The sequence below is a fragment of the Crinia signifera genome, chromosome 2 (genome assembly GCF_055691185.1).
Source record: "Crinia signifera chromosome 2, ASM5569118v1, whole genome shotgun sequence".
In the NCBI taxonomy this organism is placed as follows: domain Eukaryota; kingdom Metazoa; phylum Chordata; class Amphibia; order Anura; family Myobatrachidae; genus Crinia; species Crinia signifera.
In genome coordinates, this window is record NC_139218.1 from 319,564,242 (window position 1) to 319,590,557 (window position 26,316).

A 26,316-nucleotide genomic window follows, 5' to 3' on the forward strand; every position below is an offset into this window, starting at 1 on the left:
CTAGCATTGGCAACAATGATGAAATTTGGGGAAGATGTCTTCCTCTCAAACTGAGGAAAAAGCTATTCAAAGATGAAAGTAAATAATCCAATAATGCAGTACTTCTCAAATCCAATAATGCAGTACTTCTCAAATCCAATAATGCAGTACTTCTCAAATCCAGTCTGTGACACAGACATTACATGTTTCCAGGTCTCCTCATATGACTACAAGTTAACCCTTTCAGGTCCAACATCTAGTCAGCCTCAACAGCCCTAGCGCTAGTAGCAGATCCAATGGTGAGCCAATTTAAAATAAGAACGGTTGTTCAACATTTAATTTAGACCATTTCTGAATTTTAAAAAAATTACAATTTGAATTGCAAAAAAAAATTGGGACTGTAAATAATTAGGTCTACTGCTGGATCTTTCAAAACAGTTTTAAGCTGGCCATACACTAGAACAGACATGTCCAACCTGCATTCCTCCAGCTGTTGTGAACCTACACATTCCAGCATGCCTTGCCATAGTTTTGCTATTAGGGAATGTTAAAACTACTGCAAAGCATGCTGGGATGTGTAGTTTCACAACAGCTGGAGGACCACAGGTTGGACATGCCTGCAGTAGAAAGATATTGGGCGGTATTCAATGTTTTCCGATAGTTGGTTTTTTTTCGCAGTTTCTTTTTTTTTCGCTCTTTTTCTATGTTCGATACTTTTCACCTATTCAAAGTTGGAATTATGGAATGTCGATAAGTTTTCGCTAGTTTTTTAATGTTCGTTTGTTTCGCTTAGTTTTCAGTGATAATTTCGCATTGTTCAAGTGATATCTTTCATTTATCCCCTTAGAAAGAGCTCGTTAATTTATAACCTATTCGATATTTACTTTATGCAGCCTTCTGTACATTTCACGGTGTAATTATCGCCACCTCTTATCGATTTTATTTACATGCGCAATGAAAGTAAAATAACTATTTTTATAAATAATAACATAACTGAAATAATGCTTTTAAAAAGAAAACCAACTTTTTTAAAAAGAAAACCATGATATACAGCAGAATAATGAAAACAACAAACCAAAGCAAGACGGTACAAATGCTGAGAAATAATTACCATTCATATTGAATCCAAATTCCTGATGATGTCGCAGTAAAAAAACGAAACAGGTGACTGCGAGCTAACTGCATCTACGACGCACGTGTCCACAATGACTAAAATCTGCACGTGCATGCCAATATATATCTTTTATCGATGGCGGGAAAGCTTTTATCGATGGCGGGAAAGCGAAATAGCAACTCCCACCGTTCGCCTCATAGGTATTTTATCGTAGTTACGCGTCACACAAATTTTGAATAGCGGGAAAAAGGTATTAAGCGATACATTAACGCAATGCGAAACAACCGATAACATTTCATTATCGCCATGCGACGCAGTGACGGTGCACATTGAATACAGCCCATTGATCCAACCAGGCTTTTTCGAAGGATAAGTGTCCAGTGTGCAGGCGCAATTCAATGTGGGTTTTTTTTTTTTTGTTGGGGGGGGGGGGGGGGGGGTTTCCTACACTCTGCAAAACAGGCGAGAAACTATTGTTCCAGCAAGCAGAACTCGGACACATTTGAAACTGTTATCGCAAACTGGTTGGAATAGATCAGAGTAGGGAGGATGTTGGACATTTCTCATAAACAAATGTAGCCATGCTCATTGTTGCATCGCCACAACCTGTTTGGCACTACAATGTCACACCTAGGGTGCTGAATTGCTACACCAAGCCATCACCACTCAATGCATTTCTAATGTGGGGTACACACCACGACGACCCGCTCACGATGCACATTGTGAGCGGGTCCTCAGTGTTTCTTCAGACCCGCTCACGATGATGCGGGGGGGGCACGACCCGCTCACGATGTGCACCGTAAATGGGTCCGATCCGATGGCGACCCGCACCCGGCTGTATGGTCGTTCTTCAGATCCTACCTGCTGCAGGTAGGATCTGAATAATGACCGACCTGCGGGACCGCGCATCGGATCGGTATCGGTCCACACCAGGACAGAAAAGGGCCCAATCACCACACAATCTACATCCAATTGGTAGGAATTGGATCTAGATTGATGGGATCGGGCCCTAGTCGTCCTGGTGTGTACCAGGCATAAGAGCCGCAGGAGTGAATTAAATTAAGTGATGGCATGTCACCACACATTTTGCATGTGGCATTTGAGCATGGCTGCATCCATAACTGAACTATTCTATGGCTAAGTTTTAGCATGTCCAGAACTGTTTACCCCGCAAGAATGCTTTAGAGGTACACAACTGATTGGCGGTTGCAAAAAAAATCCTCATTGTGTTTTTTTGCTTTGAATAGTACAGGTTGAGTATCCCTTATCCAAAATGCTCGGGACCAGGAGAATTTTTGATAACGAATTATTCCGTATTTTGGAATATTTTTATATTTCAATGATGTATCTTAAGGTATCTTGCATTTATGTTGTACATATACATCAAACACATGAAATAAACACAAATATATTTTATTTGTGCATAAAACAAGGTTTCAAAACAAAGTTTGAGTACAGTCTCAGGCACTGAATTTAAATGCCAAGCAATCATGGTCTTGCACATATATAGTGCCAGTTACATATCATTCCCTCAGTAGTGCTGTTACAGATGTCCCCAGTAAGTTTTTAGCAAAAAAAAAAAAATTGTGTTCACTTTCTGAAATGTATGGTTCAGATATTCGGATACGGGAAACTCAACCTGTATTCCCAATTGAAATTTCTTGCTAAAAACCAAAAGACTTTTGTAGCTGCATCTTAGTAAATATAAATCAAGATATTTATGAAGGGGATCATTTTTTATGCTGCTTACATGCTAAAGAGCTCTGTGCTGTATCAACCACGGTACATAGTATTATTTAATCCGGGAAACCATAGTGCGAGCTAAACTGCAAATGCAACTTCACCAAAAAGTGAAATATGGTGTGTATACCGCTTTTAAATGCCTTCAGCTGTGGTTTCTAAAACCGGAGTGTGTTCCCTTTTTTTTTTTTTTTTCTTTAGTGTAGACAAATATTTTCAGACAACCAGGTGATAAACCAGGGAGGTACAACATGATATATTGTTTCTTCTGCACAAATGAATGCTTAGAATTGTTCTTCAGGCTGTTTCACACAAATGCTGGTATGGTAGTTTGTTTTTGGAGTTTTTTTTTTTATCCCTTCCTTATGTAATAAATGCAGTTGCTGTTAGGATCAGCTTGGTGATCCCATAAGCTGTGTACACACGGGAGCGATTTCAGCACATATCGCTGGCAATATGGTCGCTTAGCGACCATATTGCCAGTGATTTGTTTGTGCTGTCGACAATAAAGCGCCAGGTGCGCGCTCCCGTGTGCAGCCCCTGATGGTCGCTGGTCGCAGGAGCTTGATCAGCTGTTTCCCTGCCTCTTCCCCCGGCAGAGTCTCCTGTTTATCAGTGACCATCTCTGGTCGCTGATGAACAGGAGACACTGAGCAATATATTGCTGAGCAATATATCTCCCCCATGTGTACACAGCTTTACATCCAGGTTACATCTTTTACATTCACCTTGGCACCAGAAGGTTCCTTATTAATGTTCTTATACGTTGCAGTTTTCTGACATGAAGGGAAGGAGATGATGGTCTTTTCTGCATCTACATTTAAAGTATGAAGTTCAAATTCCATAAATTTGCCAACAAACGAACTAGACCAGTGGTTCCCAACACTCAAGTTTACCCAACTGGTCAGGCTGAGGATTTTGTTTCAAACGTGCTCCCCTGCACATGATTGAAGACCTACACATAAAATGTCCTGTCTGCTACTGGAGGATTAGGAACATCTGCTTCTCGTGCGAGAGTGCCTACTCTTTGATGATAAAATAATCAAATTTGGTTAAAGATTAAGGTGTGTGTGTGGGGGGGGGGGGGGGTCAACCATTTGCTGGTAAACAGATTAGACTAGTTCAGTCAAGTTAGTTAAATCTGTTTGATTTAAAAACGTTGCCTTTTTTTCTGGCATTTTCATGATAAGGGGGCGGTGCCGTGTTAGTGTTACTCTTGGGGACGTTCCCAGCATCTACAGTGGTGCTACGCTTTCCCAAAGATCTCCCCTCAATGTCAGTAGATGGCAAGTGCACCGCATCTATTCACCGACTGAAATGGGACATCAACGGGCAGGCTGTTTTAGCAGGGTGCCGCAATAAGGGCATGGTGCGTTTTGCCACATTGAAACTGGGCAGGGTGAAGCTCCATGCTAAATCAGCCTTGTGTGAAAACTGTAGTCACTTCGTAGTGTATTATAGACCATTACACTGAAAGGGGGGTTTATGAATTAGTCTATTTGGTTTTTTTTCCAGCTTAAAAAAAAAAAAAAAAAAATTTCACTATTCATTTGCGGATTTTCCACTAATGCAGTTTCCCATTTGTAAAAAAACATGTGGATCGGTGAGTATTTCACAGATCCCTGGGTTTTCTAACTGTGTATTTTTACAATCGTCCAAAAATTTTAACTTTTAATTGAATAATTTGAATGTAAATTTGACTGAAAATCAAAAGTGCAGATTTTTGGACGGTCAGGAAAAAAAAAAATTATCACTAATTGAATACCCTCCTAAGTATATTTCTCTGATCATCCTGGTGACCTGATCTGTGACCATTTCATGAATAGCCATCCTACCTGGAAAGCAATCATTTTGAATTTGCACAAAACCTGAATAAGTTAAATAATTGGCAATTGTGACCTATTTAAACTAAATAGAATGGTTAGTGATTGTCTCTTCTTATGTACAGCCTTTGACTTCGCTCGGTGCTCCTGCTGAAACTCTGCTGCTACTTATGTGATTTGTAAGGGTACAGCATGCATACAGCTGCTCTGGAGCCTAGGGATAATTCTGTGTTTTCAGGTGCCATGTACAGGTTACAGATTAATATTCACAGTGGTATGAACAGCACATTTAATTCTTATTCCAAGCTTCTTTTCCAGCACTTGATCAACAAGCTGAAAATAGCTTGTTTAGGGACAGCTTTACTCAAACGCCAATTAGCCAGATGTTACCACAAGACATTGACTTTGTTTTTTAAGCCGAAGAGCAAAACATGGTTCTCTGTCTCCAGGGGCATTTTTAGAAATCCTTTAGGTAGCATATATCTACTCGTGTGGTCGGAGACACGGCTCACGTGGCTGAAATGGCTGACTCAGCACTTGGTTAACCCATGTGCTTCTGCACCATTAATGAATGGACTGAACAATGTTGAAGCGCCAATTGTAAATGTAATTGCTGTTGTCAAGGAGCATGACTACAACCATGAGCGCTTAAGCTGCATACACATTATATGGCCTTTTAAGCTGTGGATGTAAATTGTCCAGTGTGTACACTCGATCACCATGCTAGTGTTCATTCTAGCACCCGCCATATTTGAAAACCCATGCAGTTCTTCTTCCCTGCCTGGGGTGTCGCTGTCTGCTGTAGTGCTTCTTGCACAGTGCGGTTTGTATCTCAGCACTGATATGCAAACCAGATCTGTTCTAGAAACACCACAGCAGACAGCGACACCCCAGGCAGGGAAGAGGAACTGCATGGGTTTTCAAATATGGCGGGTGCTAGAATGAACACTACATGCTGATGCAGGTTTCCCCTGGTTGTTTGTTGCTTCTACTGATCTTTTGAACATGCCTGAAGATTTGTATGTATGTATGTTTTAGGATGGCATACTCCTGGATGTGGCTACCCAACATATCTTTTACAAGATTGTGCTGTGTGTATGCAGTCTTCACGCTAGGCTATTACCAGCACGCCCCAATAATGAAGACGGTCAGGCAAGCAACCAATAGTGATATTGGCAGGGCCGTGCCCACTCCGCAGCCCATCACACACCCTTTTTTTTGGACATACACGTGCTTGCTGCCCTCCGCACCCCTGTACTCTGCAATGCCCTACCCACATTCTAGCAAGTTCACTATAGACACTGTATCGTTTGTCCAATAGTTCAAGGGAAATAGTTTAGGACATTGCATCGTCTGCCTGTCATCTAATGTGTATGCAGCTTTAGGTCCCAGGCTGCACCGTACAGTTCCAGCGCTGGGAGTGCTAACAGGAATTCATGCATACACAAACTATTTTAAAAAAAAATACATATTGCGGTAAAGCACTGCAGCTTATCTTGCACTGCCTTTGTGTAATAAGCAGACTATATTTAATAGTCTGTAACATGTTTAAATGTATTTCAAGTTAAAATGCAATTACTGTATATGGCATAACTATCTTCTGTGACATTGGAAGTGATGGTAATGCTCTTACCCTGTCAGGGGGATGATAGTGACATTTTATTTTATTTTTTTCAAAAATGTTACATACATTTGTGAGAGACAAATCCTGAAGGAATGTCATGCGATCCAGGTTGAGCGGCTGCATGTCCCAGGACACCGTTCCGGTAACACCGCTGCTTCTACACTAACACTATGTAAATGACACAATATAGGAAGAAATAAACATGGTGCTAACGGGCACCCAAAGTGGCTGGGCCCATCTCTGGATTCTGGTGGTGTGCACTTTGGGTATTTTGGCAGAGGTTATGTTTTAGAAGTAAAGTAGGCAGTATATTCTTAATCCATAGCAGGTAGGTTCTAACATATATTTTTAGAGTGTATTCGATTCACTTTTTTTCAATCTCAGTGCTGATTTTGTTATTTTATTTATTTAATCCAACACCAAACACCAGCAAAGAACGCACAAATTAATGAATTTGCCACAAATCCATGTGTTTTGGTGAATTTCTGGCTGTTTTTGTAAATGCTGATTCAACAAAAATGAATGGCAATGAATGAATAAGACCCCCTCCCCTTATTGTCCACAACAAAGTAGAAGCATGAAAATGTTGATTTAAATACTGAAAAGTTCCAGAAATTATATATACCCATGTCAAAATATAATTTATTGTTATGGTCTAATTTAAATATCAGATTTTTTTAATAGGTTTCTTTCTTTCCTCTGCACTTAAAAAAAATTCTAAGCAGTTCAACAAAATGTTCGTTGAGTGTGTAGCTTTATTGAATGAATGGAATGTTACGAGTTAAAAGGCAAAGCTAAATCTAGCCGCCATGGCGTTGTATTCCAACTTCTTGTACTCCACTTCTCTGGAGACCAGACATTCCTTGGGTTCAGGCAATAGATGCTGCAGCCTTTTACCTCCTGCTTAGTCATCGCACAACACTGAGTGTTTTCTTCTGCTTTTCAGCAGAGGGAATACTCTGGAGAGTCCTGGCTTGAATTGAATTGGCATTTTAAATGGAATATCTGTGACTAGTTTCATGTTCAGTATTTTACCAAACAAAGCAGACTCAATGTTTTGCTTTTGCACAGAAAAAGGAGTCCAGTGGTCCAGCTAGTCCTTAGCTGTATCTCATTCATTGGATATGGAAACGACTTTTGGTTAGTTGATAATTTATGGTAGTTTTTGGTCCTGAAAAACTGCAGATCCTCCTTCACTTGTAGCAGTATGATTTTCTCCAGTCTATTCAGCATAACCAAATACCATGGCAAGCGTACAAAGCTGTGATGTGTCTGTCAGGGCTGACTCATTCTAGTGAAGTGTAACCCTCTCTATCATAGCAGGCTGGCTCACCACTGGATCTGCTACTAGCGCTAGGGCTGTTGAGCCTGACTAGATATTTGACCTGAAAGGGTTAAAAAATGAAGCCTATTTCATCAATGTCATTTTGTGGCCACTTCTGAAAATGTTACTGACTCGCTAAAAGCTGCCCCTGTTATGACCCATGCCCGTTCCAAATTCTCTCCAAATTAAAAACTCCATTGTTGTGTTTTTTTTTTTTTTTTTTTAAATGACTGAACAAAAGCCAATGTGGGCGTCACTTTTGGTCTTTTACATTCAGTAATCTGTAGGTAACTTTTGTAACCTAGAATTTGAAGGCAGATGAGAACCATTTGGCCCATCTAGTCTGCCCCTTTATTTAACAATATGATTACCTCAAACCCTATTTGATCTTTATATGTAAGGATATCTTTGTCTATCCCAAGCTTAAATTCCTCTGTCTTGGCCTCTACCACCTCTGATGGGAGGCTATTCCACTTGTCCACTACCCTTTCTGTGAAGTAATTTTTCCTCAGATTTCCTCTGAACCTCCCTCCCTCCAGTGTCCGTGCATGTCCTCGTGTTCTAATACTTCCCATCATTTAATTAATCTTTCCCTCTTGGACTTTGTTGAAACCCTTGATTTATATTAGAAAGTTTCTATGGTATACGGTCATTAGGTCGACAATGGCAAGGTCAACAGTCAAAAGGTCGAAGTGAGTTTGTCTGTGCCAACATGTCCCTCAGGCGGTATTTCATGCCCTACAACCCCCTAGGGCATTAAGGTAGAATAGTGTGCCATCCAAAGGAATGCAGTACACTTAGTGAAAAGGTCAGCAGGAGTTTTTCACGTTTTTTTTTGTCAGTCAATCTTGCAATTGTTCACCTAATGCTTGTGTCTACCTTCCAACTCTGTCGATCTTAGCCATGTTAACCTATTATGTGTCGACCCAATGCATGTTGACCAAATATTAGTCAACTTAATGACTGTATACCCATTTCTATCATGTACTTCCTTTCCCTTCTCTCCTCCAAACTATATACATTTTTTTTTTTCTTGACTATCCGGGTAAGTTTTTTGTGATGTAGGCCATATACTATTTTAGTTGCCCTTCTTTGTACAGTCTTTACTGTATGTATATTTAGATCCTTCATGTGTAAGGGCATATTCTACCCATAGAGCTGTATGTGGTAGGTACAGTAAGGTGTTGTATTTGGCATGGAGTGGTTTCCATGCTGTGTACATTTAGGGCTGCTGTGTATGGTTTCACCAGGGGCATATGTTGCAATGTATTTGATTATACTGGTATTTGTTTGGATGTCCCATCGTTGTTCAAGCACATGGATACTACAAGTTTTCAAACTGATCCAATTTCCAGGGGCAATACATCTTTGTAACTGGAGGTGTCACTTTTCCTTTATTGGATAACTATTAACTATAACAATTTATCTCTGTAGTTTGTACGATCACCCTTACACTAACTATATTAAGGGTTTGTTTATTTAGCTAGTGCATTTTGTTCTAACAAAGAAGGTTTTGGAAGCGGTAGTGTAATGGATAGGGGCATATAGTCAGGGCCTGATTATGGCTTTGAGCCGCCCTAGGCTGATGTAGAAGCCCATCCCCCCCCCCCATACATTATGTTACTTACTTATGTGCTTGTTACCATGGGGTTCCGTGTTCTCACTGCCAGCGGTGTGTCTTGCTCTTAGCTCGGGGTCAGGTTACATGCTCATTGCCAGGAAGTACAGTAACTGCTCAGAGTGCACCAGCACTCCAGGATAATGCTGGGAACGCTGCCTTCGACAGGCGCTAGAGGTCTAGCAGTTCCTCTAACGTATTTCTCCTAGAAGGAGGCACACATTTTTCGGAGGACGTATTTGCCATCCGCATGGAATCTGCAGAGACATGGCTCCTCTACACCCCCCCCCCCCCTTCCTCCCCCAGAACCCAGCTCTCCAGGCTGCAGCCTGATCAGCCTATTGGTTGATCAGGCCATTCATGTGGTCATAAAGATGTTGCTGTAAATACATTTATGGTTGCACTGTGGGAGGGGGGGGGGGGGGGGATCAAGGTGACAAACCCTTGTATGAGCTGTTTTCTGCTGGGTTTTCTTTTGTAAGCCACTGAGAGGTATACAAAGACCTTCATCTTTGAGTGCACACAGATCCTAAAATAATGGATCATAACCCTTTTATGTACAATAGAATGTTTGTATTACTACTTACAGGTTTATCAACTTCTTTTGGGGGGAATTCAGTTGAGGTTCAGTTCAGTTGGATGCTATGTGCTGTTCTGGAACAAGCATGTCCGGACAAGGGAGGTCATCCTTAATCACGAGAAAAAGATGTAGTTTCACTCGCTGCCAACAGATGGCAGTGTTTCTGAGACACACAGACAATATATAGATAGGTGATGGTAGGATTTAATTTAGTGATTGATGTCAGTGACTCTGGGGTTTATGTAGGCTCCGCTATGCTTTATGAAATGATATAGATGCTGATTGCATGCTATGGGTAATTTTACTGATCCACTTCAACCACTTGTTCTTTTGGACCCTCCAAAAGAACAAGTATGTGTATGGGGGGGATGGGTGAGAGGAGGTTTGTGTCCTATTAAAGTGTCTGATGCTATTAAGATGAAATATGAAGGTTAATGTTTTGAAAATAGGCCGTAGACTAATGTGTCTTCTCTTTGCAGAGTCCATGAAGGTGCCGGTGAGGTCCTACCAAGACTGATGTAAAGCAGCATTTTTGCACCTTACAGTCACAGAATTTGCCCCTATTTTTGACATCTCGCTACAGTCAGGTGTGTGAACGAGGACCCATCAATCAGCTTTTTTGTTCTGATTAAAGATGTCTCGGAAGCATAATAATAAGGGTAAGTTATTTAATTAGAACTTAAAACACATTTTTCTTGTATTTGCCACTTAACATTATTTATGAACATTGGGCAAGAAGTTGACACCGCTCCTTTATGCCTCATATACGTTTCAATAACCTTATACTGGAAGGTTCGTTGTTGCTTTTTACCACTGTTCTTCTAGCAGAGGTAATACTATTATGTGTGTGTGTGTGTATTATTACACAACACCTCTGCCCCATTTTCTACCGACCTTGAATTATGATAGACCGTATGGTGTAATAAGCAGCAAATGATAGCAGTACTCAATAGTTGGCTCACTACACTGTGCCTCTAGTTTAGGTATTCTCTTCAATGACCACACACAAGGTTTATGTTGTTTGAGCACTTGGCTGCCATCCACTGACCTGTTTATCTAGGCTGGATAAGTCAGAGTGTTTGAATAAATACCAATTATTCATTTATTATAGATTACAGTCATTATTGTCCTTAAGAGCAATATAAGATTTAAAGTAGGCATTGTCTTTTGGATTATAGACGACTGATGATAAAATGTAGTATAAAGGTAACCTGGCTGTCTGTTATGTAGTTCACATGTGCTGGATAATATGGCTGAGGGCACAGGATTTTTTTTTTTTTTAAGAGATGTACAGGTTGTATTTACTCGGGTCTAATCGACAAATACATTTCTGATTTTTCTGATTGGCTATCTGCAGTCATGTGATTTGGGTAGCCAATAAGATCCCACTTTGAGATCCAAGTAAAACTGAACCCACTCATCTCTAGTTTTTTTTTTTTTTTTTCACATTTGTCCCAGAATCCTCCTTCACTGTCTTATCTCATTTCAGACTTTAGCAAAGCAATAGGTTTCTGTAGTACATTTCATTAACCGTGTTCATAGCCAATGTAGCTTGAGCCATACATAAGGCATGTACATATATATTGTATATCTTCTCTATTGGCATCCATCTGATGGGTTGCTTATACCCCTTTTGGTATTATTGGTATGAGTGCTAAGAAAATGGCCAGTTGAAACACAGAATGCACATCATTGTACACTACCAATAGCGGTCATCGGTATTATTTTTTTGTTGTACAAAATGTGTAAATTTATCAAGAATCCTTATACTGTGCATGTTTAAATTCTTTGATTTTGGACTAGTAGGTAAGAAATATCCATAATCTTCAGATGGCTCTCTGGGGTATGTGTGCAGTTGGTTTATAGACCGCTATTCATTAGTTTAGACAAAAATAAATAAATGGCAATCAGGATATTGCCAATTAGTTCATTTACTGCATGGAGTTTGTATTTTCTCTCCATTCTAGTGTGGGTTTCCTCCAAACCATCCTCTTTTCTTCCATACTCCAAAACTATACTGGTTACTATATTAGGATAAATGGCTCCAGAAATGTGGATGGACTAAAGGCCCCCATACACTATGCGATTTGGGCACGATTTCACCTGATTCGGATGAATCGTTCCGTGAAATCGGCCCAAATCGCACTTGCAGACACCCCGTCCGATCCGATGCGTGGTCCCGTGCGCATCGGATCGGGGTCAGACGGGCTGCACATAAGATTTGCTAAATCTTATGTGCAGCCCAGCCCCAGAGCCGTGCGGGGGATGACAGCAGGCGGGGGATGCCGGCTATAGAGAGCCGAGCAGGGGGAGGCTGCATAGGGAGCCGGGCAGGGAGGATGACGCTGGCTGCCGGGCAGCGGCGGGAGCCGGGAGGAACACACTAACTTGAGAGAGGTCTCAGCCAATCAATGGCTTGCTAGTCATTCTGTATGGGCTTTTTTTTTTTTTTTCAAGTTATCTGTTCCTCCCGGCTCCCGCCGCTGCCCGGCAGCCAGCGTCATCCTCCCTGCCCGGCGCGCTGCTCCCGCTTTCACCCTCCTCCTAGCGGGCTCCCTATGCAGCCTCCCCCTGCTCGGCTCTCTATTAGCCGGCACCCCCCGCCCGCTGATGACCCCCCAGCACGGCTCCCTCCTCCTGCAGCTCCTCGGGGACCGCATATGATAAATCCATGCGATTTATCATATGCAAACCTTGGCACATCAAGTGCCTAATCGTGTGTCCCCCTCCCGGGGAGCTGCTGGGTGAAATCAGGTCCGACTTGTCCTTAGGACAAGTTGGACTAATGTATGGGGGCCTTTAGCCTTTACTATAGATTTGTGTGCATGTAAATGAGTGTTTAGGGCAGACTAGAGGGGCCAAGTGGTTCTTATCTGCCATCAGGGTTCTATGTTTCTATATTGCTGGAAAGCCCTGAACCTCCCAACCACGGAACAGATTAGCTATGCCGACAGGCAATTTTTAGTTTTTCTTTGTTACTTGAAATCTATGTTGTAAGAAGCTGAAAGGAAATCCACCCCTAATCACTTGTGACTAGATTAGACCTGTGTGTGACTAGCTGTGGAAAGCACAGCATTGATCCCCCAAAGACCCTCCCCTGCCTCATGCCTTTATTTGCCAAGCTGGAAATCTGTTCTTTCAGATTCTAATCAGAATGTTACAGAATGTGCATTTAGTGTTTCCTAAAGTACCAGGTAATAAAGCAGAGCAGGCTTGTGTGCCAACTCGTGACCAAAACAAATCATTTTTATCCTTTTTAGCCCAATCTAGCTTTGAGATGAGTTGCATTGGCATTTTCCTTACCTCAAAACAGCAATTCAACCCCTAATAGGATTAACCACTGAGGGGATGCACCCAAATCTAGATATTTACCACCAATCCCTTAGGGGGGGAATTCAGTTAGCCACAGCACCTAATGAAAGCTCTTCGCTCCAGGGTTAAGTTCACAGAGGCTGCACTGTGGATTTTTGTTTGTACCTGTGTGCAGTAGGGTGTGGATCAGTTGGTCACCAGCGAGTTGTTAGACATGGGTTAGGTCGACATGGGGATTTTGATTGTTTTTTTTTTTACCCTGAATGTCGACCCAGTCGACATGGACACAGGTTAAAGTGCACCGTGTCCCCTCGCTGCGCTCGGAACACTATTTTATTATCCCACCACCCCCTAGTGGATGGTAGGGCATGAAATACCACCTGTCGGCTCAAAAAAAAACCACTGTCGACTTGATGACCCATGTCGACCTTCCTGCATGTCTACCTAGACGCATGTTGACCTAAACGCATGTTTACCTAATGACTGTCTAACAAATTGCTGGTGACCCAATGCCCTGCAGTAACTGCATTGCTCCTGGAACTTAAACTGCAATCTATGCTTTACCTCGTGTTGTCTGTGGGGCTTTCAGCCGAATATCATTTAATAGCTCCAGGAACTTAATCTGAGATCTGAAAGCCCTAGATAGTTTCCATAACTAATTGAATTTGCCCCTTGGTGTCCTGGACAGCAGGATGCATTGTATGCAATCCTTTTCCATATGATATATCGTATGTGATTCCAGAAAAGGCTGCCGGAACTGCTAAATCTATAGTGCAGCCATTGTAATGTTCAGAGCCAATACGGATCTGAATCGGGGCTGAAACATGCCATTTGACGATTTTCATCAGATTTCTAGGCACGATCCATCCAAATCGCACTAGTGTGCGGCCAGTTTAAGTGCCGCCAGCTGTGCACGTCAATCAGGCGTGCAAAGCTATGGATTTCCCTCACCCACCAATAGAAGTAAGGAGCAGCATTCACTTCATGTTATATAGCAAATTGGATATCCCAATGACATCAGGTAGTGGTGTATTTCGTATTCCCTTTGCATTTCTAATGGTTTCGCACAGAAACAACTATAAACAGAGGAGACAAACTGTTGCTTTTTTACCGTATCCAGAAAATATCTCGCACGGTATTAGTCTGTATGTAATGTAGTTTAAACCAGCATATTAGACATGACATTTGTTAATAATAAAGAATTAAAGTTTGCTGGAGGTGCTTCGAGGAATCGAATACCAGGTACTCCAAAAATATGGATTGAAAGTTCAGTAGCAGAAGGTGATTACTATGACCAGGGGTTGGGATCGTTTGGTCTACAGCATGATGGTCGACAGTAAACAGTTTTTTTACCTGAATGTCAACAGTCACTCGCTATGCGTCGGCACGGTGCCTCACTACGCTCGGCACACTATTTTATTCTCCCACCACACCCTGGTGGGAGAATAATGGTAGGGCATGAAATACCGCCTGTCGGCTCAAAAAACAGTGAAAAACCCCATGTCGACCTTTTGACTGTCGATTTGGACACTGTCGAACTAATGACATTTCGCCCTAGAACCATGTCGACCTTTTCACACGTCGACCTGTCTATGGTGACTGTCTACCATCATGCTGTAGACCAAATGACCGCATCCCATGACCAGTCCCCCTCAGTGAAATCCCCTTGAATACGTATTTGTTAGTTCAGTTTTATACAGTGCATTTAACAAATTCCAATTGGCAGGTACTACTGAATGAATATGTATTGTACTCCAGGGGCCGCAGAGCGAGTATTACTTACCATATTGCAGGACTTTAACCAGTCTGCCCTCGTAGTAGTGCTATTTGATTCAGTTTGTCCGACAAGGGTATGTATGTGTGTGTGATTTATATATAAGTGGCGTGGACGCCTGACAGCCTGGCGCGCAGCACCCGGTGACTGTCTCACTCTGGTCTATGGGCATATACACTTATATATCAGCTAAGCAAGTCATTTTGTTTGTCACTCTCCCTGCACCTGCACATATTTTTTGTCAGAAATGGCCGCTGTGCCATGAAACGTTGATGGCGACTTGGTCTCATGTAATGTATTACTGCTTGGATTTAAAAAAAAAAAAAAAAGCCGTGGACTGCCGTCACTTTTTTGCCTAGTGCAAAATAAGCATTGTCTATTGAAACTGTGAGCAGGTCACCCCGGATGCTGCCTACTCATTGGGGATTTGGGTTGGGGGGGGGGGGGCCCAAATTATATTTTTGAACCTGGGCCAACCAGTCGTAAGTTCCGCCACTGGCAAGAGAGGAGTGTGTCTGGCAGAGGGGGGTGCATGATGAGGTGGTAGTACAGTGTGCAGCAGAGGGGATGCACAGTGAGAGAAAATGCTAGAAGAGCAGTGTTTGTGGCAGAGGGGGTGCACAATGAGGGGTAGTGCAGGATAGGGGATGTACAGTAAGGGTTAATGCAGGAGAGCAGTGTGTGCTGGGAAGACATGTTGCATGATAAGGGGTAGTGCAGGAGAGCAGTGTGTGCTGGGAGGACAGGATGCATGGAGTTGTGTAGTGCAGGAGAAAGTTAGATTTGGGAGGGTTACTTTGTTTCTACAGCGTAAATACTGGCTATTTTCAATTTGAACAAATCCCACTCAAATCTCTCTCTCCCTCTCTCTCTCTCCCTCTCTCCCCCTCTCTCTCCCTCTCTCTCCCTCTCTCTCCCTCTCTCTCTCTCCCTCTCTCTCCCTCTCTCTCCCTCTCTCTCCCTCTCTCTCCCTCTCTCTCCCTCTCTCTCCCTCTCTCTCCCTCTCTCTCCCTCTCTCTCCCTCTCTCTCCCTTAGAGAGATTTTGGTTTTGGGGTCTGACAAAACATGGCATTAAATAGCGCCCATGTGCTGTAGTTGGACAGGAGCCACAGAAAGTTGAATTGCCCACCAAAGTCCAGATCTTCATCCCAATTGGGAAGTGTTCTTTGCAGACAACTTTTGACTTTTCAGGGTTTGAGTATGTTCTCTATCATCTGAATAATTATTATTATTATCACACTACACCTGAAAAGCAGAGTAGGACCCACCAGACTCAGTTAATCTACTCCGCTCAGAGGAGCCATTTTGAGGTTTTTTTGCATGATGAGCCATTACTTTTTGTAATTCGGTGTATTTGGCAGTTGTGGGGGCACAAACATGTCACATTGAAAAGAAAAGACGAGACCGACTCCAATGTCATCAAATCAAAATGATGTACAGTATGTCTGTCCCTTTCAGTTATGAGGGCAACTTGACAACCATGTTTCTTTAATTTCCTAAAGAATACTTTTTTCTTTTTATGTGACATTTCTAAGTAGGCTGACACTCATTTAAAAGTCAAGGCTTATTTTACCCTTTAGGGCAGGGTGACATTTGTTGAAGCTTACTACTGGCAAAGTCCTTAAAGCTTAATTTTTTTCCCTAGCTGACGTGTACTGTATCGTATATCCAGGTCCTACCTAATGAACACTGTTTCACATTGTTGCGTGATCCAGGTTTTACTCAATTTGTAGTTTTTATTTTAGTCTGCACCCAGTTTTTTTGTGTGTAAAATATATTCTAAATCTAAAAATTACCCTCCTAGGATCTCCGAGCCAGAAGACCAACACACAATGGGCCTGATTCTGGTTCACTTGCAAAACTCTAATAAACAAAACCATGTGCACTGCAGAGAGAGAGCGAGTTAGATTTGGGTGGGGTGTAAAAACAAAAAAATCAGCCAGTATTTAATCTGCATAGAAGCAAAATAACTCCCAGCTCTAACTCTCTGCACATGTTACATCTGCAACACCTGCAGTGCACATGGTTTTGTCCATTAGAGAGAGCATTTGCTTTTGCAAGTGAACCAGAATCAGGCCAAATGTTTGTGTGATTTTTTTTTATTTTTTTTTATTACTATTATTTATACCTGTCCTGTACCATTTCGTATCCTAACTCTCCACCTACCGTAAAGCTGTTTGTGGACACATTTTATTATTAATTTTGCTTAGAATTTTTATAGACTCCCAGGCATATTAAGCGATTGTCTGATGTTTTCATACTTTTGAGACAAAGAAAACCTTCCTTCTAAAGTATTGTAAAGTACACCGCTTTAGTATCTGTTTTAAAATACTTATTACTGGGTGTATGCTATGTACTAAGATGTGTTGTAGGCACAGAGGAACATTATTAGACATTAGTACTAGTATTAGTGCCTGCAGTTTATAATTCAGTCGTTACAGAAGTATGTTGGTCAATGTGTGTGAAGTCTGCGAGCATCTGGAGATGCAAATTCCCAGCTGTGCAAGTTTCACAAGTTGTTGTGGATTCCAAACCATTCTCTTTTGCAAACAGTTGGGTTGCCAGATGGTTACGCTGACCACCGTGACCTCTGGTTTCAGTCCAGGAGGAGGTGCATGGAACCAAAGTGGCTTATAACTAGTGCAAGCTTCTGTTGGTATACCTGATGTGTATGTATTTCAGTTATTCTTGTTACAGAAGCAGTATTTGTGAGTTGTGTAGTGTTGGAAGTACTTCCTAGTCTAGGTTTGTTGCACTACACATTATGGGAGGAATTCCTTGTTGCTATAGTGTAACTACAACTCACTGAAGGGAGAAGACCCCTCTACAGGTGTGGGAACAGTGGGGCAGATGGATTAAGCCTGGTGAAGCAATAAAGTGGAGATAAGAGGTGATAAGGCACCAGCCAACCGGCTATGTTTGAAAAATGACAGTTAGTAATTGATTGTCTGGCGCATTATCACCTTCTACTTTGTCTCCACTTTATCTCCTCACCAGGCTTAATACATCTGCCCCATTGTTTACTACAGTAGTGCCATTGTTAATAAAAACATTAATAACTGAGGGAAGGGGTTCCGAGATTAAGACACTAGTGTGATTTTGTCAGTTTGCAGCTAAATGTAAATCTGTAATCCGATATTAGACAATACCTGCCTTATAAGTGATTGCCACCTTTAAATGTATTCACTAACTTGCTAAAATGACACTAGTTCCTTCATATCGAAACTACTCTCTAACTCGATATATGTGGCATTGAAAGTATCCCCTTACACACAATGGGCAGTATTCAATGAGGCTGATTCGCCATGTTCTACGGCGAATGTTTGCTAGGTTAATCTTTTTACTGAAAAAGTGAATCACCCTATTCAACGTGCAATATTCGCCAACGGCAAACCGTGAATGACGGACAATTCGCCATCTGATAGTCACTGCAATTCGCTGTGGTTTTTCAATGTGATTCGCCGTGAGTGTATTCAATGATTCAAAGTGATTTTCGCCGTGTGTCACCGTGTAGCAATCGCCATCATTTTATGGTGAACTGGAATGTGAACTTTTAAAATAAAGGTTTGGTTTTTTTAAAATTTGGTGTAAAACAAATTTGGAATTGTATTATGTGAAGGGGCATGCTATTTTTTTTTTTTTTTTTTTTTTACACATAACGGGGCCGAGAGCCGCTCATTAGATATTCACTGCTCCCGATCATTACATATGCACGATCGGGAGCAGTGCAAGCGGCTCCCTACCCGCGTCCCCTGCTAGCTCTCTCCCAGGGGGCAGCTTCTGCTGCCTGTGTCCCCGGGAGCCCTGCTTCTGCCCCACAGTGTCCGGCGCAGGCAGGAAAGCTTCCATCTTACTGCCTGCCGCCGTCCCCTGGCTCGGTTAAGAATCACCGTCAGGGGCAGCGAGCCCCTGTGGCATTGAATACGGTGACAGGGAGGGCTGGCAGCGAATGCTCCAGCCCTCCGGAACACGGCGACTGTGCAGCGAATCCTAAACAGGATTTGCTGCACATGCCGAGTATTCTCATTGAATACTGCCCAATGACTTTTACCACAAATGGTTCAAGAAGTATGTGCACTATAATTTAATAATACCCCTTTCACATTCTCAAAGCTCTTGCAAGCTGAGTCACACCTGGGATTTTATACCCGGCTTGCAAGCGCTTTCACACTAGCCGGCCGGCCCAGCATAGTCAGGCGGGTGACTTCATCTGGAGGTTGGGCCGAGGAGGAGATGACAGCACCTCCCAGCGGCTCAGTTACAGTGCAGTGAACGGAACCCAGGTCACGTTGACCCAGGATACCCATTCACACTGCGCCTGGACCTGCAAACATTCCGGGACGAACCCTAATCAAGACCTGGGTTGAAATCCCGCAACGCTGGACTCTTTCACACTGACTAATTTCCTGGGTTGATGCGTGTTTTGAGCAATATCCCAGGAAATGTTTGTCAGTGTGAAAGTGGGTATAAGTGGCCTGTAGTGGCATTGAAGTACAATGGCATCAGATTTCTGGGCTATAAATTTCCAGGTGTCTGTTGGTTTCAGATTGCTTGCTTGGCCCCTCACAATGTTAAGTGGATTTACAACTGTATGTACATTTGTCTCTTGTGAGGTTCTCGTTGCTTCCTGTGCAGTACTAGTTTTGAGTTTCACCTAAATACATTAGGAACAATGTGCTCCGGAACCTAAATTGGAAAGCAGACTGAAGCACAGTGCAATTACAGGGAGGGAGAGACTGCTGGAGGTGGTGATCGCACTGATTACGGTAAATATTTGGACTGTTGTGAGCATCCTGTTACTTGGGTTATGGAGACACTGTCTGTCTTATGAGCTAGATTTTCCTTGGTCTCCTACCTCACCCCAGTGACTGAAACGGACATTGCTCTGTGAGAAGAAGTAGCAATAGGATCTTCTGTAGCTTCCTTTAAATATGGATTGTATCGAAATACAATGTGTAGCATGGAGAAGGGTTAGTTTTTTATGTACTATATTTGTACTTTTAGAATGTGATTGCTACAGTTCTTTGCTCACAATAGCTCCAAGTTCCAAAGTTTTTTGTTGATCCATGATCATTTTCCATAGGGCCTAGCATATTAATCGGACATCAAATATGCATAATTAAACATCCGCTAAGTTTGGAGTTTTCCTGGTGTCAATTTTGAGAATGTCAAGAGTGATCGGGATTCATGTTGCTAAAGGAGTAAAACTGTTCTGCAAACTACACTGTACTAATATAGAAGATAATAATGTCCATACCACAATATCCGTCAGATGTGACGCCCTTCTTTCTTTCACCCAACACAAACCATACAAATACTCAGACAGCCCTTACATTCTACATAGCTCACACTGCTTTAATAATAAATAAATAAAAACCGGCCATGGGTATATAATGGCGTTCCTCTTCTTCCTAGTTCCTTTTCCTGTGCCATAGCTGAAGGCACCACTGGCGTTCACATATATATTTTCCAGGACCGCCCACTGTGGCAGCTCAGCCCCGAAAATTTCCGGTCATACCACAAAGGGGTTAATACTACTTTTTATGCCAATGTATTTTACTTTTTTTTTTATATTTTCTATCTTTTACCCCCTCTGTATGCTATACATATATTATGCACATCCTGCCAGCAGCAACCTACACTTTGTGCCTCGCTCAGATTGCTGCATGGATGGTTTCCCCATTGGCAGGTTGCACTACATGTTGATCTATTTATGTGCAGCAGGCATTGCTGGCCTTGGTCCTTGAGGTGCACTGGCGCTGCAGGTTTTTGTGGTATCCAGCCATAGGCACAGATGGTTAAATCAGAATAATTGAGGTACTGATTGGGTCACCTGTCTTCAGGCATGGATGTTACTGGGGTATGGGCTGCTGGTTTGCTTTGGGGATGGAGTCTGGAAATGCCTGATACAGACTATGGATGGTATTCAATGCCGCCGGCGAGGGTGGCTTGTTTTTTTTGCACGGATCGCCAAAAACAAGCCATCCTCACTGTCTAACCTGCAGAATAACCTATTCTATGTTCCGGGGAATCCTCGCTTCACACTCGGAGACCGCTGGATCTATAGATCAAGGTCAATTTCTGGGACCTGTTTTATAGCTCATTTATTAAAATTTTTGATATAGCCTCTTGAGCATCCTGAGGGACCTTGTGTGCATTTGTCATCATCCTAAGATGCGGCCACTTTCACATATATTCACACATTAGTCCTAGATATCCTTAATTATATTTATTACCAGTTTGTTGCTTAATTTTTTATAAAGCACACACATATTCCACTGCACTTTACAGAGAATATCCATGTCCCAGTGGAGCTTACAATCTATATTCCCTACCACATGTACACGCACACACATTCACTCTTAAATTTTGTTGAGCCAATTAACCTACCTGTATATTTTACCTACCAGTATATTTTTGGAATGAGGGAGAAACCTGGAGTACCTGGAGGAAGCCCACACCTATATTCCCTACCACATGTACACGCACACACATTCACTCTTAAATTTTGTTGAGCCAATTAACCTACCTGTATATTTTACCTACCAGTATATTTTTGGAATGAGGGAGAAACCTGGAGTACCTGGAGGAAGCCCACACAGGCACAGGGAGTATAAACAAACTCTGCACAGAATCCAGTTATCTCACCAGCTTTGAAGGAAATTTGAGCACTCGGAGAAAACCAACAAAACCAAGAGAATATACAAACCCCACACTGATTGTGCCTTGCTTAGGAATTAAATGCATTAAAAGACTATACAAACCCCACACTGATTGTGCCTTGCTTAGGAATTAAATGCATTAAAAGACTATACAAACCCCACACTGATTGTGCATTACCTCATGACTCTACAAGCAGAAAAGCTTTAAAGTGTAAAATATACAATGTACTGTAATTATAGATTGTGCCTATCGATTGTGATATATATGTATGTCAAGTGTATGTGTATGTGTTAAATGTATATTATTTGTATTGTTTGATTTGTACTGATATGAAAAATTTTGTAATAAAGATATTTAAAAAGAAAAAGAAAGTGTAACACAGGTATAGTGATTCTTCTGACACGTTTTTGGATGTCACATTCATAATGCTGACAGTCAGTGAGTTATGACCTTGAAGGGGTTTATTACTGATGGGAGCACGATTTTCCATAGTTCTATTTGCCTAGAGCAACCAATCTACTTATTTATACTGTATACAATCTACTTTTAATCTGATTGGTTGCCAATAGCAACATCCCATCTGAAATAACTCCCATCTTACTTAAATGAGTTATTTAATTGTTATATTTTGCCGAGTCTCTCCGATGGGAGATTGTAGGGGACCATATTCAATTTTTTTGCTCATATCACGCTCATTGTGGTCCAGTTTAGCAACACATTCATGCATTTCAGCTCCCCACCCCGGGGATAGCATGCTGAAATGGTGGTGGAAAAAGAATGCCACCAAAACTACCTTTTACAATCACACATGTTGGTGAAAAATTACTTGCTGTTCTTGCTTTCCACTTCATAGACTATTAAATGTTTTATCACACGGCAGAGAGGATTAAGGCATACAAGTCCCAAAGGATCAGACACCTGGAAAACAATTAAGTGTAAAGATAATTTGGTACTTGTTTCCTAGCACGGCGCCCATCGCATCGTATACCATAAGCCTTACAATGGTTGCGCGATGGCACCCGATGTTATACAATTTAAAATCGTATACCATCGCATTGTATGCCATAGACAATGGTATGCGATTTTGAAATTGTATAAGCACCTTAATGGGTGTTTTTAATGTTAAATGCCCCCCCTATAAGATTATTAATTGTATAAGCACCATAATGGGTGCTTACAATGTTAAAAGCACCCCCACGCCACCCCCAGTATCAACGCCAATCCGAAGCGTGGCGAGTGCAGCAGTACGCGTCCTCCAACCTTTTAATACCCCCACTATCCACGTGGGCGTGGAGTTGATTTTAGATAGTGTGGCGAGCCACCGAGCCCGAAGCGTGGCGAGCAGATGCGGAATACATGTGAAGTAATAAGTGTCCCCTCGCGGGGCTCGCCACGCTTCGGGGTCGGTGGTTTGCCACACTATCTAAAATCAACTCCACGCCGACGTGGATAGTGAGGGTATGAAAAGGTCGGAGGACGCGTTCCGCCGCCCCTCATGGACTTTCTGTGCTTGCCACGCTTCGGGTTGGCGTTCATAGTGGGGGTGCATTTAACATTGTAATCACCCATTAGGGTGCTTATACAATTAAAAATCGTATAGGGGGGCCAGCATCGCATCAAATGCGACTATATGGCATGCGATGCGATACAATGCATAAGATGCCATACGATTGAAAATCGGGTGCGCCGTGCTAGGAAACAAGTACCGATAATTTTAATGCTATGTAAACCATTGGGCCCCATAAAACTCTAATCACTATAGATCTGTTGTTAGGACATGGATGTTTAACTTGCATAGTGACGCACATATGTTACATGCAGTATTTAAACCCATGAAATCAGTGTGAAGTGGTGGCATGCCGTACCCCTGTATACTGGCCCACTACAACCAGTGGACATTGGTAATTTCCTTTCCCAGCTTCTTGCAGTTCTCCCTACATTTGTCTCTGATTCATAAAGGAGGGCAGGTTGCACGCTGCATCTTTCCTTGCACCCCCTCGGACCTGTCTTGCAGGTTTTGCAAACAGCCCTGTGAGGCTGTGTAACAGAAGTACGTCCAAGCTACCATAAGTGTGGTATATACAGTAGCTGCCAGGGTCCATGGAGCAAATCCAATTGGATAGACTGGATATACTTATGTCTGCTCTCTTTTCAGGGACTGAAACCAGCAGAAAACACTACTGATAAGTACAATTTATACTTGGCAGAGTTACAGAATTAGAAATCGTTTCCCCTTATTACTTAAAATTATGTCATCTAAAAATGCCACATTCACTGATCTGTAAACTTGATTGGTCACACAGCCTTTAAATGTTCATGTCAGAAAGGTCAGGGTGACCTACCTGTGATGTAAATAACCTTTCAAACTGATTACTTTTCCCCTTCTAGGGTCATTTCACACAGCAGCCACGATTTCTGCAAATTCAAATTTGAAATAAATTGTCTGAAATGTGCTATTTTCATGTTATTCAGGGAGTCTCCACGCTGAGGGGTAAATGTATGAAGCTTGGAGAAGTGGTATCTAGCCTGATAATGGGGCAGATGTATTAAGCCTTAACAAGAGATAAATACAAGTGTGATAAGGAGAGATAAACGTCCAGCCAATCAGCTCCTTACTGACTTTTTTCAAACACAGCCTGTAACATGGCAGTTAGCAGGTGATTGGCTGGATGTTTATCTCTCCTTATCACCCTTGCATACCCCGCAACTTTGGCAGCTCAGCAGGCGGGACGCTGCTGCGCGCCGAAATTTTCGAGGGGCGTGGCCTAATTTGGGGGCATGGCCTATACTCGTGGCTCTCCTGCGAGGCCACGCCCCCATTTTGCCGCTATGTGGCATGACCCAGAGGCTCTGTGAGCCTCTAGCCATGCCCCCAGCCCCCTGGGCAACGTTTATTCCCCGCTGCTTAGCAGCTGACAGGGGGGACTCCCAACAGTCCCCCCCACACCATGGGACAGCGGGACAGGCCCTGATAATCGGGACTGTCCCGCTAAAATCTGGACTGTTGGGAGGTATGCCCTTGCATTTATCTCTTGTTAAGGCTTAATACATCTGCCCCATTGAACGTTATGTTCAAGCTGATAATGCCCCAGCCAATCAGCTCCAATATGTAAATTGACAGTTAGGACAGTGCTTCCCAATCTTTTTTGAATCACGGCACCCTAAGGGTATCAACGTTTTTTTCACGGCACCCCTAGACCACACAAAAATTTATTATATTGGGTTTATATGTGATTCCCAGGGTCAGTTATGTGTTAAAGACAGGATTCGCTTCTGTTTGTACATATTTTATTATTGGCAGCCACCAGCACTGGTTTTGCACATAAATAATTAACCATAATTAATTTGAATTGGTCCTGGACCACGAGCCCAGGGCTCCCCTGCAACTGTTCCTAGGCACCCCAGGGAACCACAGCACACAGTTTGGTAACCACTGAGTTAGGATGTGATTGGCCTTAACCTAACGTTCTTTATGCACTTCTCCAAGCTTCATACATTTACCCCTATAATACTTGTACAAGGCACTTAAGCTTTTGACACTGATAAAAGCCTGCTGCACCTGTCATGTACATAAGTGTTGTACTGTACAACGAGCACAATATGATAAAGCTGCGGATGATGCGGCGTTCCACTTTGTGTACAAATAGGCTCATTCACACACACATGTATGAGTGTTGCACATCACACTGATCAGTGCAAAGTAGTTCTGTCATTTCCAGACTTTATTTGTGTGACTGACATATTTTTTTATATGTCAGATTTTTGACTCCGTCACCCAGAACAGCACACTGAGAGGGGCTGTTTGAAGTGACAGTGTATGAGGACGGAGCTGCATATTTGTAGATATACAAGCAGTGGCTATGGGTTGGGATCATTGGGTCGACCATAAGATGGTCGACATACTGGAAGGTCGACATGGGTTAATGTCGACGGGTCTATGTTGACATAGGACATGGTTGACAGTCAAAAGGTCGACTTTTTTTTTATTTTACCGGAATGTCGACACAGTCTTAAGCGCACTGTGTCCCCTCGCATGGCTCGCTGCACTCGCTATGCTTCGGGCACAGTATTTTATTCTCCCACCACGCCCTAGTGGATGTCGGCAAATGTCTGCTCAAAAAACACGTCAACCTTTTGACTGTCGACCTTGTCCCATGTCGACCTAAACCCCTGTCGACCTTCCAGTATGTCAACCTAACTACTGACGGCCATCTTATGGTCGACCCATCAACAGTATCCCGTGGCTATAGCATATGAAAATGTATTGGCCGTGACTAACACTTAGCTACAGGTGGAAATACAACACTGCACATCAAGTTCTGTCAAGGAAAGATAGATATATATATTCACTCATCCCGGTGACACCGCTCAACATTGGGATGTAGTAGGGTCTGAATGGAGCCAGGCACCTTTGCTAAACACTTGAGAGGCAGGCTCCGCACAGGTCTATATCCTGGTAAAGCACAGTCCATGTTAGACACCTACATAATTAAGTAGTTTTCACTGAGGTCATTTCATTTTAGCGATTGAAATGTTTTAATGGGCAACTTGGTTGTCTCTGATCAGGCGCCCATCACTTTACACTCGTTCCCATATAGGTGGGTTATAGCTGCTAAAATCCTGTTAGGTGGCAGAAACTCCCATCTCATAAAGTAGTTACTGTATGTTGCATCCTATTGTTTCATTTGTGCAACTAAGATGCACATTTGAGCAAAAAAAAAAAAGACCCTCTACACAAGTCATGGCATGGGACCTGGTGCGCAG

At 42.5% G+C, this 26,316-nt stretch overlaps 1 protein-coding gene across 1 annotated transcript in view; it reads left to right on the forward strand.

Annotated features, from left to right (window-relative positions):
- Positions 1-26,316, forward strand: part of SPATS2 (spermatogenesis associated serine rich 2) — an 84,848-nt gene that overhangs the window by 15,613 nt on the left and 42,919 nt on the right. Inside the window, exon 2 of the mRNA XM_083169107.1 lies at positions 10,282-10,461. Coding sequence (XP_083025233.1) covers positions 10,437-10,461 — 25 coding nt within the window. The 5' untranslated portion in view covers positions 10,282-10,436. The remainder of the gene's footprint in view (positions 1-10,281; positions 10,462-26,316) is intronic.